Source organism: Aquila chrysaetos, chromosome 22 (genome assembly GCF_900496995.4).
Source record: "Aquila chrysaetos chrysaetos chromosome 22, bAquChr1.4, whole genome shotgun sequence".
NCBI classification, from domain to species: domain Eukaryota; kingdom Metazoa; phylum Chordata; class Aves; order Accipitriformes; family Accipitridae; genus Aquila; species Aquila chrysaetos.
Genome location: NC_044025.1, coordinates 9,035,667 through 9,052,616, shown reverse-complemented (window position 1 = coordinate 9,052,616; position 16,950 = coordinate 9,035,667). Strand labels below are relative to the sequence as shown.

General features: G+C 49.5%; 2 protein-coding genes across 2 annotated transcripts in view; one reads left to right on the top strand and one right to left on the bottom strand.

The window, feature by feature from the left end:
* Positions 1-1,723: 1,723 nt before the first annotated feature.
* C1QTNF2 (C1q and TNF related 2) lies at positions 1,724-11,956 on the bottom strand. Its single transcript, XM_029997907.2, has 3 exons — positions 11,511-11,956; positions 5,646-5,894; positions 1,724-4,328 (listed from the first exon to the last, which is right to left on the bottom strand). The coding sequence occupies exons 2-3, from the start codon at positions 5,884-5,886 to the stop codon at positions 3,715-3,717; spliced, it is 855 nt and encodes a 284-aa protein (XP_029853767.1). The 5' UTR covers positions 5,887-5,894; positions 11,511-11,956; the 3' UTR covers positions 1,724-3,714.
* The window catches only part of PTTG1 (PTTG1 regulator of sister chromatid separation, securin), a 32,813-nt gene continuing 20,344 nt past the window's right edge, over positions 4,482-16,950 (top strand). Inside the window, exon 1 of the mRNA XM_029997911.2 lies at positions 4,482-4,503. The gene's annotated coding sequence lies outside the window, so the exon portion shown is untranslated. The remainder of the gene's footprint in view (positions 4,504-16,950) is intronic.

Below are 16,950 nucleotides of genomic sequence, written 5' to 3'. Positions count from 1 at the left end.
GTGATTGGCCCTGTAGTGACCCAGACACACTTGTACCTTGCCAGCTGCCCTTCCCTCCCTCTTGTCCTGGGTGAGGCAGGAGGAGGGGAGCCCACAGCTGCTTGAGATGATTCTTCTTGCAAGATTAGACTGAGTGGAGACGTTTTGTTCAGCATGCAAGTTGCTCTTAAGGCCTCAGAAGAGGAAATTCATCATTTTCAGAGGAACCTGGGCAAGAGGAACCCACATGTATCACTTCAAGCGCTCATGCCTCTTTCACAGAAATACTTATGATATGTGGCATCTTTAAATTACTTCAGCCCAATGGGACGTTAAACAATCTGGAGAAGCTGTTCCTCTCCCTCTTGCCTGCTACCTTTTATTAGTTTGGGTTTTCCATTGCTCGGAGTCCTGGATGGCAGCAGATGCCCGAGGTGGGGTCTGAGCTGCGCAGCGCGGAGGCCAGCGCCGTGACCTGCTGGGGCGGCTGGGCCAGGTCCCGAGGGAGCACGGGAACAGGCTGGAGCCAGCGGTCCCGTGCTGCTCCTGCGGGAAGGACCGGCTAGCCCCAAACTGAGAGCAAGCGCTACTGCACTGAGCACTCAGCGGGGGTCGGTGGTTCTCCTTATAATTTGCATTTTGATATTCCAGACTTTAAAGACTCGTTTGCAGGTTTTCCTTTTCACTAGAATAAAAAGGACACTTTGACAGACAGTTGAAAACTTCCCTTGCTTCTCATCTGGGGAAACAGGCTCGTGTGCCCCTGGGAGGGCTGACAGTGGGAGGAAATGCTGCCTGCTGGGGCCTTCCCTGGAGATAACAAGGGAAGACTGAGCTGATCTAATTCCTCACTGCTGCTTCCCCTCCACCCTCCTCTTCTCAGGCTTATTCCCTGTGATGCTCTCCCATCCCCTCCCAGCTCTGGTACCTGCCTGGTGCCAAGTGGGTTCTGCTCGTAAAATCATTGGAGAACTAACCCGAGTACCAATAAAACCCAAACAATAAAAAAAGAACACCCCCAAAATACCCACTTTTGGGGATGGGTAATGCATTGAATCAAGGGGAAAGAACTGAGGAGGGCAGCCAGGTCTCTGTCTTTTGGTAGCAGTGGGCTGTGAGCGCTACTGGATTAATTAAAGCTGTACTATGTAATTTCCCTTTTGGGTGCAGCACATCTGGGTGGTGGTGCGGAGAGGCAACATCCTCCCATGTGTCCCGCCACCTCCCTTGCGCTGCCCCTGACACGTACAGTTGCTGGAGGAGCTGCGTCAGGGTAGAGACCTGCGCGCAACTCGGGCCAGCCAAAAAGCAGTTATTGCCCCCGCTGGGCTCCTGGGCTGTCCGGGTGGGATTGAGGGGGAAATGCAACGCTTGAACCGCTGCTGCCCTTGAGAAGCCGCCTGCAAATGCACCCCAGCTCACCCTGAATGAGAGAGATTTGGAACAAAATATATTATCTGAGCCACCACTGTCAGGGAAAGGACACCCACCATCTGGGTGAGCAGCTCTGGGGGAACGGACAGATCCTATTCTTCTACCTTACAGGTTTTCTTGCACAGAGAGCAGAAAATTCTGTTCATTCCCCAACTTGCTGGGCTGGGAGGGGAGAAATACTCCTGTTGCACCAGCCCTACAAAATCCATCACTAAATCCAACAGTGACTGTGGAATCTGTAACACAGTTTTGAAATACCTTCCAGGAAATCACTTTTATAAATATCAAGACTATTCTTGATGTACTAGCAGTACTTTTGTTCAGCTTTATTTTATAAAATGTATTTGAAAAGATTTTTGTAAGATACAACACAATTACTGTAGTTCACGAAAATCACACAAATATTTTTGACTTGTAAAAGTAAGATTGGAAAAAAACCCCACAACTTTGTTCTTATGGGATATCCCTTCAATGCCTAAATATGAGGATTAGAGGAGCTGGAAGTTCATGAGAGTTTTCACCAAGTGATAAAGGAGATGAGAAATATGACTGGAAACCAAGAAGATGTATCTGACAGCGAGGGAGAGACTCCTTCCATCTGGCTACTGAGACAGAGACCTCTGTGTTACAGGAGCATTGGACACCTTGGGGCAAGGTAGCCGGACTGAGAGGCTTTATAACAGGAGAACTCTTTGTTCTGGTAATAGCAAACCATTTTGGAGTATGTCCCTGTATTAGCTGATACAGAGGAGGAAAAAAAATTGCTAAGCTCTGCTTAGCAAAAGCAAAAAGCTCAGCTGAGCAGAAGTTCAGCTTTTGAGTTTTCTGGGTTTTTTTCCATACAGTTCAGAACCAAAACATTGATTTTGGAGCATCTGTAATATTTGACATACAACATCAAAAAAGCAAAGCAGCAGTTAAGGTATAGTCTAGCTGTAGCATTAAGCCCTTGAGGAGGATCTCAGCAGCAGTACAAGTATAAGCTGGTGAGGGGCCTGGAGCACGAGTCTTATGAGGAGCGGCTGAGGGAACTGGGGTTGTTCAGTCTGGAGAAGAGGAGGCTGAGGGGAGACCTTATTGCTCCCTACAACTACCTGAACGGGGCTTGTAGTGAGGTGGGTGTTGGTCTCTTCTGTCAGGTGGCTGGAGATAGGACGAGAGGAAATGGCCTCAAGTTGCGGCAGGGGAGGTTTAGATTGGACATTGGGAAAAATTTTTTTACTGAGAGGGTTGTCAGACATTGGAACAGGCTGCCCGGGGAAGTGGTTGAGTCACCATCCCTGGAGGTATTCAAAAAGCGCGTAGACAAGGCACTTCATGACATGGTTTAGGGGGCATGGTTGATGGTTGGACTCAATGATCTTAAAGGTCTTTTCCAACCTAAATGATTCTATGATTCTATCTTCTTCCAGCAACAGCTGCCAGGGATGACGGAAGGGGGTTATTAATGAATCTGTTTCTGCAGTGAAGGTTTATGCTGTCTTTGACAGTTGAGTCTTATCTGTAAAGTTCATCCTCCACCATGGCTTGGAGGCCCACAGGTATTTGGCTTGCACAGTCCAGTTTAGGCTCTGGTCATTACCAACGCTTGTCTGAAACCAGATGCAGGACTCCAGCACTGGTATATCGAGGCTGAAATCTGAGAAATGCCAGTGGTGCTCAGTGCTCAGTGGTCCTTGTGTCTTACGAGGAGTCTTACCTTTAACCTTTAAAGTGAGATCTCTCTTTTGTGTCATTTCCTATTTAGACCAGATGCCTTTGCTTATTAGTGCTGCTTTGATGAGGCTGAGAGCTACTCTTATAACTTTAGCTGACAGCTTTCTGACTCTTAGGTAGCTGGTAAAGTGTAACTCTGTATTAACAAGGATTATTACTATTATGGGGTGTAGAGGGAGGAGACGCAGCGATACCATCTCCAGCATCAGTGGCACTTCTGAGCCCAGCTTTCAGGCGATGGTTGTTGGTTTCCATGCTTTAGAATAATAATATAATAATCAAAGCATTCTGCACCAGTATTTGAGTTACATGTCCATGGCACGTTGGAATCACCAGGGAAAACATAATGGGTGGCTTTGAGATTTAGAGATTCATGAGGCTGCTTAAAGGTGAGTCCTGCTGGTCCTTGGTACCCTGTGGACTAGTTGATGACATCAAGTAGATATCTAAATAGCCAATACAGGCTGTTAGCGCCAAAAATGTGGAATCATATGATAATCCCACACATGTCCATGTACAGGCTACACTTTGCTGGACTGAGGTCTCATGCATTTCCTATTTTTTCCCACAGGCTAGTTTCTCATCCTATATTTCATTGAGATAATCTTGATCAGGATATATCAGGAAGCCAGTAAATAAGCTGTCTGTCCAATAGGGATCATAAAAGAGCCCATTTTGTTCTGAGTAAAAGATCTGCAGCCATACCTCATCCTCCTGCTTCAGAGAAAGGATGGTTGATCCAGAGGCAACGTCATGGTTCCCAGTGTTGGCATCAAAAGTCTTGATCCGGTACTGCCCGTTGTGGACCAAGCCAATGGCCAAATGTTTGTTGGCCAAAGTGATATCATAAGTGAAGTAATAAATACCTGGGATGCTGCATATAAATTTCCCGCTGGAAGCATTGTAATGTCCTCCCTCGTTCATCAGGACCCTGTCAAATTTGATGGGCAGCCTTTCCCTTGGGTAGCTCTTTGAGACTGCCACGGAGAAGGCAGATTTGGCTTTGTTGGCATTACAGGTGCAGGGTCCTGGCATCCCGGTCTCGCCCTTGTTCCCTTTGGGCCCTTTCTTTCCCGGTGCCCCATTTTTCCCAGGATTACCCTTTAAACCCTTGGGCCCTCGTGGGCCTGCCTTGCCAATAGCTCCTGCTTTCCCCTTTGGTCCTGGCTTGCCGGGGTTTCCTGTTCTGCCTTGTGGACCTAGAAAACAAATAACCTTGTAAATTTTTCAGTGAAAGAGATGATATGGCAAGTGTAAAGGGATTGTATCGTTGCAGCAGTATATTTTCATTTAGGAGGAAAACATTGCTGGTGAGAATCCCGATGAAATACCACCTGGGGCTGGACATCTGTCAGGGCTGACTAACTATGTCAGGTAGGTAGTTGGCATGATAACAATGGGACTTGGGAGCAGGACAGTCTGTCCCTTTTAAGGACCAAAAGGCTGGTTCAGTTATCTAGCTCACTTGAGAAAAAGTAGTAATTAATTATAAAGCTAGCCAAGAGCAAGCTTTAAATGTTTGGGTTTTTCAGGAGTGGGACAGGTTTGTGAAGCTTTTGGAACCTTGCTTTGAGCAGATGGAGTACTTTTAATCTCCTGTCTCGTTTTTTTTTCACATTTAACATGAAACTGTTGTTTAAAAAAAATTAATAAATTCAAGGTGTAGTAAAAAGCCCACCCTAGCTGGGGAATGAATCAGTCGTGAACCAGAAGACACCTGGTGCAGGGACTGCCTTGAGGTGGGAAGCGAGTTGGGATGTTACAGTGATGCTGAAACTGCTGATTAGTGCTGATTGCAGCAGTGTCTGATACAAGACAAATTCATGGAGATTTATACCCCATCTCTTGACCTGCTGTAGCAGATTTAAATGCAACTGTGGTTGAAAACCTGTTCTCCAGATTCCCTGGTTTGGGGGTAGGGGAAGAGAGTAAGTTGCAGCTTTGGCACGCTGGTGTTATGCTGAATCAGGAGTGCACTCTAGTGTGGCAACGGGAAATCACTGTTTTCTCACCGTAGCTGGTCTTGATGCTTGCTGACTGTGAGGCTGGATCTAAAGGAGAGCCCCACCGCAGGATTAAAGAAAGGTTGTTGTTTGCTTTGGTTTAGATTAAGCATGGTCAGAACAGTGCCTGTCACCCAGCTAGTGCGCTGCAGGGAGCAAGTACTTAATTTTTTCGCCTGTTTTGCTTGAGAGCAGGAGTCGGAGACCACAGCTTTGTGTCATCTAGACTGCATATATCAGAACAGGGCAAATCTCACTTCATAACAAAATGAAGCCAATAGGAATTGCATACAGCAAGATGCTATCGGCAAATAATGCGAGTCTGAACCCCCCTGGCGGGAGCTGACAATTGTGAGATGTTGGAGGAGGGAGAGTGGAAATTTCTAGAAGACTTTCCTATGAGATGTCGTCTGTCCCTGAGCTCCGATTCAGGGTGACACGTTGCTCTTAGCTGGGCTGTTGCACTATTGCTTTTACGTTTTACCCCCGTGCTACGAAGCGCTTTTCTCTTACCTTCATCGCCGTGCTCGCCTTTATCCCCGTCCTTGCCATCCTTGCCGTCTTTGCCCGGGAAGCCCATCCTGCCGACCGTCCCTGGAGCCCCGGGCGCGCCGGGGGGGCCGGGGGGGCCGGGGGGTCCCGGCAGGCTGCACGCCAGCTGGGGACCTTCCTGCAGCGTTCCCTTGGCAAAGCCCCCGAGGATGTGGTTTGCCACACAGGGCACGGTCCAGAGGAGGAGGACGGCGGAGATCATGGCGCAGCCTGTAAAAAGGAGACGGGACGTGGCTGTTACGTGTGGTGGCCGGCACGTGTGGGTACGGCGGTGTCCCCTCCGTCGGGACGGTGTATTGTGTAGACTTGCATGAAAATGGGAGGTAACTGGGCTTTTTTTGACAGGGTGGGGGAGCTGTTTGTTTTGGTGTGACATGAATTCAAGGATTTGGTTCATGGAATTTTCTGGGTCTGACCAATACTGTTTTCAAACTCGCTCTTCTCTAAGTCCGTATCTGCGGCCATCCGTCGTTTTGTTTTGTTCCCTGGGCCTCCTTTCCCCTGAAACACAAGCAGCGGTGGCAGAGGGGTGCGCAAAGCAGCCGCTCGGGACTACCAGAGCGGAGGAAGGAGAAAGGGGTTTGGTGTAAACTTCCCCAGTAAGACCTGCCCTGCGGCTGGGTCACTGGGGTTTCTTACCAAGCACAAAACCCATCGTGTGATGCAGGGCTGATGTCAGAAGACGGGCTCGCGGAGGCTTTGGGCCAAGGCAGTCCTTACCGCATTTTGTCTGCCAGTACGAATTGAGCCTCTTAGCTGGCTGAGACTGTCCCGTTCCTCACCGCAGCTCGGCCGCGCGGCACTGCGCAACCTGCAGCCGAATCGCCGGCCAAGTCTCCGGCTCGGTGTCGGGGTGCAGCCCCCCCGCAGCCGTCACCAGCCCTGCTGCAGGCGGTTTTCTAACCTCTTGCTGTGCTGACCTGCCTCTCTGGGGGGGCAATAGTTCAGTCTTTATGTTTGTTACTAACGTTCACCTTGGAAAGATAGGTAACTGTTAAAACCCTGGCCGTTGTTTGTCTCCTGGCTCTCTAAAGCGAGCCATTGCTTTAAGTATAGCAAACCTCAAGGGCTTTTTTTTGGAGCATCCCAGGCTCTGCCTTCATTCACAACAGGAGGCTGAGCCTCCTGGGCTTGTCTTACTCCACTCCTGAATGGGGAGATACTGATAGAAAATAATTTCTGGAATAAAGCTATTTCCATGAACCTGCTAATGATACAGAGCAGTTATTATACAGTAAAATATCCCTCTGGATGTCTGTGCATGGTGCTGTTTGCAAATAGCTATGCTCCATGTGCAACTCCTAAGTAACTCCACTGCATCTTGAAATAGTGCTCAGATGCATCAGCAGCTTAGAGAAGATGTTCAAAATCAGGCTGATTGACAAAAGCCCACCTCCATGCATGACCCACTCAAGACTGTGGGTATTAGAAGCATTTAAAATGGGTTCTACACATAGTTAATTATATAGTAGAAAAGAGAATTTCCCCTACGGGATAGGTTTCTGACTACCCATGGGTAAAGGTGCTCCTGCCACCCCCTCCCCAGAACAGAAGGCCTCCCCATGCCCGGGCTGAGGATTTTTTCCTCCCTTTGCTCTGCCAGTGAGGGAGGTTATGGCCATGGCTACCAGCTCCCCAGCAGCTCCCTGGTGGGCCCTGACCATGGGCTGAGGGGAGGTGCTGGTGGAGTCGGGCTCTTTCCCAGCTGTATGAATATGGGAACAAGCTGGTGGGGGGATGAAAGGCATCCCCTGGCCCAATTTCTTTCTTTCAGCTTCTGTAGCTGGAGTAGCCCTTGGAGAAATGATACACGAAGCCTGAAACTGCCCCATACAAATCTGTGCTGGTTCACTCTTTGTTCGCTAGCTCTTTGATTAGGAGAGATCAAGCTAAAGCCAAAGTTTTGTTTTGTTTTTTTTTTTTTTTTAAGGAATTAGCCATGTATCACTTTGATACAACTCCTACCCCTGGGCTAAGAGGTGCCCACCCTTATCTGATGGAAAAGACTCCTATGAAATTTACTCTTTTCTCTTATTACAGCTACCTCTGATGGTAGGGGGTTAAAAGTTTTACAAGAATCATCTGTTTGCATGGGCTTTCTTGTCACATCCTGAAGTCCTGCTAACAAAATACAGAATATAAGCAAGAATTGAAAAGCAAGCAAACTCCTTTCACATATTTCTTCAAGGTTTGGTGCTGAAGCAAATTTGTAGTTAAACACAGATGCAATAGAAGAGGAGCTGGGACATCCCAGACCTTTCAACCTGTCAGTGGCCTTTTGGTCAGGCAAGGTCCTGCTTGGCATTAACTTGAATACCGGGAGGCTTTAGCATCTCCCCAGTAGTGTTATGTTTAACTCCTGCACTGGAAATAAGACGCTTAAAGTACTGTATAAATTTCATGTTGGCCTTAGCACTCTCATCCTGGTATTGGCTCCTGAAGGGGGTGGAAATGCATATTACATGCTCTAAATCCAGCGAGCAATATGCTACATATCAATGCTGAGTGGCAGCCCCCCAGTTCTGTGATATGTATAATTAAGAACACACAGAGGAGTGGGAAATGCAAAACTGATCTCCGGGCTGGATTTGGCTGCTAAGCCATTTTGTTCTTCAACTCTCTTCTGATTTTCTTATATCTAAGTTTATTTGCTGCTGGTGAAAGTTGTCAGTTTAACGGCCTTGTGAGACGGAAATCACCACCAAGTATTAATGTGAACAGTTGAATAAAGGCTTCTCAGTTTGCGGAAAGGGAAACAAAATGTTAAAATGCCTGCGGAGTGGGGAGATCCTGAGGAAAGCTACATCCCTGCTTTCCAGTAACCACAGAAGAAAAGTGAGAGGTGTCTGGAGCTGGATGACACTAATAAGTTGTGGCAAGGAAAAATGTCATTGGGGAGCATAACCTGGAAAAAAGCTGGAACTGCTTCATGTAGAGAAGAAACAGGCAAGCGGGAGCACAGGGTAGGAGGGCAGCTCCTTCTCTTAAAGTTTCTTACCATAAGTACTTCTATTACCTTCAGACAACCCAGCTAGTTGACCTGATGGGATAAAAAGTAGCAAACACAAAATACCCCGAGGCTGGAAGGTTAGTAGTACTGGTACTTGGGTAGACAGGCAATATTCCGCTACCTGGAGCCATGCTCTGGCATAGCTCCTGAGTCGGTGTTAATTAACAGCTCCACAAGAACATTTCATCCCACATCACAGCAGTGCGTGTGGGATGCAAAGCACAGTCACATTCACAAGAAGATCTATAAATAACCTCTTAAAGAAATCTCTTTGAAAGAAAACAAACCTCATGCTGTTCCACCTTAAAAGGAAAATTGCTTCTCGATGTAGAACGTATGATGAGCTCCAAAAAGCAAATTGGAAACAGATCAGCGTCTTTCCTCTTCACAGTACGGGCGGCAGGCCTGGCACTGGAGGCCATGCAGCACGGTTTCAGCTGAGGTCTTACTTTTCTAATGACATTTTAATTAATGTCTTTGATAATAGGGGTTTGGAGACTTTTTGGTCATGACCGATGCCTGTTGTGCGGGAGTGTGCACTGTGCCCAGGGGGTTATGAGAGCTGAAACGTGGTGGAGGACTGCTTAGGGAGGAGAGGAGAGGAGATCCTCCGTCGTCTGACCGAGCGTGGCTGTAGGTTGTACCTGCCACTGAAATGCAAATGTTCGGCTCTTCAGCACCTGGGGAGAGCACACCAGTATCGGGCACTGATTTCAGCACGGGAAGAGAAAGTGGACCAGCTTCGCTTAACCAAGCTAGCTCAGGTGTCCGCAGCATAGGCATGGCTGGCCAGGCCCTGAGGTAGCGGGATGAGGCAGACAGGTGGAGTGACACGTGTCAATCACCTGGGTTTGAGGGGCAATGACTCCCTGTGTCCTTCAGCTGAATCAATGGGAATTGCTGCTGTGGGTCCAGTCGATGCAGTCTGTAAAACCGCGCTGTGGATCCCCACTGGGTAATTATGGGGAATACTTGTCAGGAAGCAAACCAGGAAGGGGATGATTTTGGAAAATGTTCACTCCTGAAACTTAGAGCTTGAACACATCTTTATAGAAAATACCTCAGGACAAATAAAGCAGTAAAGACAGAGCATCTCTGATTTTCAAGCATGGTACATGCAGGGCCGAGCACGTACTGGCTTCTCTCTTCGTAACGAGCCACATGTTTAGGGGCCTTCACTATAATTATGTAATAAAATGTAATGAATGACTCAAAGCAAAAATGTGTCTGAAACGGGATGTTCTGAGACTGCCCCGTGGCCTTTACGTGACACCCCCTTTCTGTTTTAGGACATTCTGTTGTCATGGCTTGTCGCCTCGGTGGGTCCTGCTCTTCCTGCTGGAGCTCGGGCCCTTGGCAGAGGCTGCCCCGTGCCCCGGCTCTCCCCGCCGCGGGGACCGGGGAGGGCAGACTGGGGCTCAGCTTTCCTCAGGATCAAGAAAAGCTGGGAGTGGGTGGGCTGCCTGACTCCCCAGCTGCCCTAACCAGCCTGTCTGAAGCGGACACTCTTACGCTCAGCAGGATTTGAACCCGACCGCTCCATGCTGAAACCCGAGCGTCCCGTGAACTTCTGTTCTGCCATGTCTCCCCTACAGCGTCGGCTGCCACGGCATCCCTGCTCCGCGTGGCTCCTGCGAGCCTCTGTGCCACCACCCTCGTCCCAGCCCTGCTGCAGGTGAGCTTCCTGAACCACTCCACGGTTAAGAAGCCAGACCGATTCTACAGATCTATATGCATTTTAAAAGGTGTTTCTGTAAGAAAAGCTTTTGCCTGTCAGAGTGAGCCCCAGGCGCGAAGGATCAGTTGTACTTTCTGGTGCTCACAGGGCAGCTGGGCTGAACTCGCGTCAGAGGGAAAACCCCTGAGGGTTTGCCAGACGTGGGGTGGTTTGTTGGCACGTGCGGTGGCCGGACGGTGATTTTTGGCCAGGGAAGCCGTCCTGTGCCATGCGGTGGTGGCGTGTGCCCACCCACGGGGAGGAAAAGTGCAGTGGGGGAGAGGAGAGAAGAGGAGAGAGTCTGGGGGCAATTGCTGCTCGCACGGAGGGAGGAGCAGGATGGTCTGATAGCCCAAGAGGGGACCCAGCAGCAAATGAACGACCGTGACTTCCTACTCTGTTTACTTTCAATATTCAAGGCTTTCTTAAACAAAACAGCCATCTTCCTGCTTCGCAATTTCCCAGCATACCTCAAGGCTTCTTAATTAGTCTTCAAAATAATCATTATCCCCGTGAGCCTAATTCTTATCTCTGGTGGTTGCCCTGCAGAGTCCCCAGGGCACAAGGAGCCCTTGGGAGCGTGGGGCTGATTGAGATAAAATAAGGTGTGCCGCCGGTGACAGCAGCTGAAATGGATGTATTTCATTTCTGATATAAGCCAGTGAAGTAGTTTACACCAGATATAAGTTTGATCTGCTATCTGCTATTGCACAAAGCAACGTCAAAGGAGATAAAGGAGAGCGATGCATCTTCTGTGCCTGAACCTGCATCACCATCTCAGCTTTAGGCAGCCAGGGATGCCCGTGGCAAACCTTTCCTAGCCCTGAGCTAAAGCCCCGTTGCCAAAGCTGCCGATTGGTACCAGAGCGAAGGGAGAGGCTGCGGTTTCGGCTGCACGAGATGGGTACTCCCAGCAGAAGTCTGAGGAACGATTCCTTCCTCGAGTATTTATTTTAACTGGCGACTGTTGCCCTTATGGATTCCTGTGCAGGCGTTGGAAACCTGAGTGCTCAATGATCTAGACCTTATTTGGTAAGTTTTCGAAGTTAAGGTTAAGAGGAGGGAGAAAAAAAAAAAAAGGAAAAGTGAATCTACTCACCACAACTAATCTCTTCAGCGAGATCTTGACAGGCACTGGAAACCTACACGATTTTAAGCAGATGTTTTGCTGCAGACCGCTGTCACGTGCAGAGCCCGAGCCCCGTCCTGCTGCAGCAGCGTCCTTCTGAGAGGTGTGCGATGTAGACTTCGGTCCTTTTTTTGTTAACGTTTTACTCCTTTTTGTGCGGATTGCTAGCTTCCTGCAGCAGCTCCAGTTTTTGGCTCAACGTTGCCAAAGGCATATTTTTATTACTGTGTAATGGGTCTGCGCCTCTTCCTCTGTCACGTGGCACAGGAAGAAATTTTTACGCACATATGGCTGGAAAGCTCTTGATGCTTGGGGAGCTTTTCCCATTCTCTCTCTCCCTTGCAGTCTTGTATGAAAGGCTCAGGAGTTGCCTGGATCATTTCTGACCAAATCTGCCCCTCTCTGCTGTAGCTGCTGCCCGCGCAAGCAGAATTTGTAAGGGGATGGGTAACACAGATCAAACTAGGGAACAACTTTGCCGCTTGATCCTGGAGCATTAGCAAGGGAAGCAAATCTTGTCGTAAGGGTGGAAACTCACTTCTAAAACAATTTAGACAAACAGGTAATGGCAGATCGCTCCATGCTTTAATTCAAGGACATCGTTGTGAAGCAGCAGCTTTGCAAACGGGAGTTTTGAGAGGAAACTGGGTATACTGTGGTGCTGCCTCAGGTGGATGTGTGAGACAAAACACAGGGACTTTGCCATAGGGGTGGCAGGGTGGGAACGCTTCTGTCTTTGGAAAGGGTTGGCATTTTGTTTTAAGCTTGCACAGTAATTACAAAACCCCTAGCAATTGCTTCAGGTAAGGCAGTAACACCAGAAGCAGTGGCTGAAGCCGGAGTTCAGCTTTAGCTTTGCCAACACAGAAGTGTTGAGTTGCAGTAAATCCCTGTCCCTTCTTGTTTCTCCGCTGCAGCAAGTCACGGTGTTACAGCTCTGAGCAGGGTTGATATCCCGGCTTACACCAGCCCATTAAAGCCAGAATTTGCAAGTGCCTTACAACCCTCAAAATGGACAGTGCTTCCCTAACAGCCCCCGGGGAGGTGCAGAGAGAAAAACGGGGTTTAAGAGTTTCCTGACCCTGCTCCCCCCACCCCTTCCCTCCCTCCCCGCGTTGCAGGATGCTCTGTGATGCTGCTTGGTACGGACCAGACTCATCTTTTTAACGGAGTGGTGGGTGAAGTCTAAAGAGGAGCCGCGAGATGACCCAGACGTAGAGCCTGGCCCCACGGGTGCCTGTGCTGGCAGCGTGGGAGGTTATGGGGGACCCATCACCCTGCCGGGAAGGCAGCGATGGCCCTGGGGCCATCATCGCCCACACAGAGTGGGTCACTGGTGCTCCTGGCCGCAGCCTGTGGGTCCCGGTTGCGGGTGCGTGGTTCCTGCTCTGCCCCAGCCAGGATCCTGCACAGGGCTTGGGACCAGCCGTGTGCTTGGTGGCAGGGCTCCAGATCCTGCCCTGCTGCTCTCCAGCCAGTAAATATTTTCTGCTCAGTGCAGATCATCAGATGATTGGGAGTACGCTGGAAGTATCATTCCTTACTCTGCCAGAATTCATCGTTTTTGGAGCTGTTGTGGGGTTTTTTTTAAGCTTTCCCCTGCAGTTGCTGTTGGAACATGAGGGGAAAGTAAAAATGAAGTATGTATACAGTTTGCTTCATGAGCTCTAACCAGTTCAGCTGCTTCTGGGAGGGGTGGGAATGTTTGGCCGAGGAAGCCCAGGGCTGTTCTCGTGCTGTGCCGATGGTCCCGCAGCGCTCCTTCAGAGCCGGCGCCCTGGCCCCCAGCTCCTTGATGGCTCAGCAATGTTCCCTGCCATTGAACAACCTCCAGGAGAACAATCCCCCTCCCCAAACCCATGCAACCATCACCTTGAATTTCACCGATAAGGGCTATTTTAGAAAAGCTGCCATATAGCCGCAGAGCTCTGGCGTGCCTGTGGGGAGCTGCCCCCAGCGCCGCTGCCCCAATGGCATCGGGGTGAGCGCAGGTGGGGACACCCCCAGACACGGGCTCCGAGAGCCGCTCTCCCCTGGGGCAGCTCTGGTGATCGGTCGAGTATGAATTCTTACTTTTAGCCTGTTTCCATAAAGTTTGTAGGAACCCAGTGCTCTTGGAGAGCCTCTCCCGCCCGGGTGTGGGGCTGGAGTCAGCGAAAAGGCTCAAGGCATTGCACGTGCACGGGTCCTGCCTCAGGTTTCTTTTGAAACCAGATGAAAACTTCCCGAGGTCTTTGCCAAGGTGCCACTTGGATGGGCCTGGGAAGCCACAGCGGTTTCCTCAGGCACTAAAGGTGTTGAGAAGAAAAAGCCCTTATGCTTATCCCAAACCTGCCCCGTGGCCGCTGTGCTGGGGCACCGGGGCGTCGGGATGGATGTGAAACGGGCCGGGGATGAAACGATGCTTGAAAATACAGCAGTCCTGCCGGGCAATTCGAGGTGTGACTGGGGAATTTGCGGTTACTGGTGATTTTGTGCCCAGATCCGCAGCATGTTGAAGGCAGCAAGAGCCTGACCTAGTTCAGCGACGTGGGGAGAGGCAGTGCTGGGAAGCTCCTGCCAGGCAGATGGAAAATATGTCTGCGCTGCAACGCCGAGCCGAGCTCACCCGGGGTCCCAGACAGCTCTGCTGGAGGACATGTTTGGCAGCACACTTTGTTAAATAAATAAACTGCCCGTTCACAGTGAAACAGAACAGCCCTGAGACTTGCTCCTCGGTTCATTTTGTTTCAGCTAGACATTGCAGGGAAGCGTTACAAGAGATCACGTCCCGTCCGTGCTGCTTTTTAGCAAAAGCCTCCCTGCCGTGACTAACGCAGTTTTTCACCGCGGATGGCAGGGAAGGCGGCTCGTTGCTGCGGTGCGGGGAGCCGCCTCGGGCCGACGTCCGCCTCGGCAGACCCCACGGGACGCGCGCCGGAGCGGGGGTACCTCGTAGCCCCCGCGCCAGCCCCGGAGCTGCTGCCTCCCCCCGGGCTGGGGGCTGCTCCTGGCTGGCGTGGTCCCGTCCCCCTGCCCGCATCCCCCGTCCGTGCCCCCGGCACAACGCTCCGTGGCTTTACATCCTTCAGAGAAAGCGTGTTGGGGGGATGCATGGCTCGTGTGGCAAGGGAAAGGTGCATCATCCAGCGCCTACAGAGTAGAAAGTGTAAATTTAGCTCCGCTATCGCCTGTGCGCACGCTTTGGGTGAGAAACGCGAGCGCCTGGAGGTGGGCGATCGCCAGCTCCCACCCCGGGACCGCAGGACAGGACCACGTCCCAGCGAGGAAGGATTTTCCCTTGTTTTCCTTCTGAGCGCTGATGTGTTTCACCGCTACAGATGCCGACCTTGCAGCAACGACTTTGTAACCAAATAAAATGACTCAGCAAATGCCAAAATAGCTGCAGTTCACGCAGAGGCTGTAGGCAGCCTAAAATACAGCCTTCCCATTGCACTGGCCACTGGCAATAAAAGTGTACCTTTCTTCAAAGATGAGTGTAGGTGTTTGGGGGTTTTTTTTTCAGAGATACTAATGGGAGGGAAAAAGCGTTTTTCTACCTGACAGGCCTCCTGGCTTAGTGTGGACTGGTGGTTTGAGTAATTTTTATTGCCCTGCCTAAAAGGAGTTTGGAAGTCTGTGAGCAGTCTTCAGAGAGTGATTGTCCCTCTCCAAAAGCCCCCATAAAAATGAGTCAAATCTCTGTTTAAACTTAAAGGATGCCCTTGAGACCATTAGCTCTGCTTAGGAACTGTGGTCCTAACCCATTAAGATAAAAATAAATAGAGCTTATTTTAGGAAGAGGTAAGTGGGAACCAGCCCAAGCACCAGTGAGCCACCGCAAGCACAGTGCAGATGTGTTAAGGTTGGGGTTTTTTCTTTTGTCTCATGCACCTTCTAAGTCAAAGTGAAATTCAGCAATCTTTTTGACTTGCCACAATTGGCTCCTGCCTAGGTATCTAATAACATAGTTAGACAGGAAAAGACTCTTCTAAAAACGCCTTGTATTTCCCAAAATACAAAAAACTCCAGCCCTGCTTCTGGAGTCTGTAGCATCATCATCAGCAATCCCAGTACCTGGGGACACAGGCAGCATTTGCCCAAGCCAGGAAAGCCAGTGACAAATGTCACTTACCCCTGTCATGGTCCAGTGCCTCCATCCTTCAGGGCAAAGCAGCATCCTCCAGAGACGAGTGAAAAATTACTTACATTGCGTGCAAGCAGTGACAGTCTGTGCAGATAGTAACAATTACAGATAAAATCCCCTCTCCTACTGCCGTTTCCCAAGCAGAGAATTTTGCATTAGCACCGACTTTTGCTAAAAAAGGTCTTTCAGCTATTCTTAAAATATTGAGAAAATATTAGTATCTCGGCAGAATATACTGTGGGGCTGTGCTGCCTCTTGGATGTTAAAACCTGCAGCCCAGTGCTTTTGCTTCCGCACGTGCCCAGCATGAGACTTGTTAAAGCAAGAAGGAACACCTGAGCAAAGCCAGAAGCCAGCTGAAGGCACCATTTTCCTCGCCCAGCGTGGGTCTCATGCAGCCCAGAGGCTGATGGCATAACCCTTTCCCAACCAGGATGTGCAGAACCAGGAGCAACGCTAATGCGAGGAAACTTCTCCTTCACCCGTGCTGCTGTAACGGCACCACCGCAGGCGACTTCAACCTCAGGCCTTGCGCTCCAGCATCCACTTCCCCAATGCACTGTTAGCATACGTCGTAGCAGCTTGTGAATAAAAAGCAGCAATGGGTTAAACTCTGCTGTGATGGTGGAATTGGAGCCAAATTTGTAGTTCCTAGCTTTGTATTAAAAACTGAGAGCAAATGCATATGCAAACATGATAAGACTGTAAATGCATCTGAAAAAAAGTCCCACTTGTAAGAGACGTGGTGGAAGATTATAGAGCAACGGGCGGAGGACTGTGCTTAGATCTAAATGCAGTGCAGACCAGTGGCTGGGTGGAGGCTGTTTCTAAAATGCTTTGCAATTACTGGAATTACTTTTAAGACTTTGTAGGTTAGAAATTTTGGGTTTGCTAATCTGTCCACTAAGCAAGGTTTTCTTAGGCAATGTGATTTTATTCTCTTTTCCACTGAGGTCTGAAATGCGCTGGTATTTTGCAGAAGCAAAAACCATCGCCATCTACTACCCCAGTGGGGTTCTGGTTAGGTCACCTAAGAGACATGAACAGATTTGTTTCATGTAAAATAACTGGTTTATTATTATTCTAATAATATTTCTGTCTATTTCTTTGTTGCATCCATCAAAACAAATGCAAACAGGAGTGCTAACAGACCAATGGGGAGTTGTCTACATGTAGTTCAGGGCACGGTGTTTTGGCCTGAATGGGGTAATTTAAGTTATACCCAAAAGTGGTATGGAAAACTGCAGTTACTAGGTTGCATTAGGCACTAGTGGGCACAGAAAA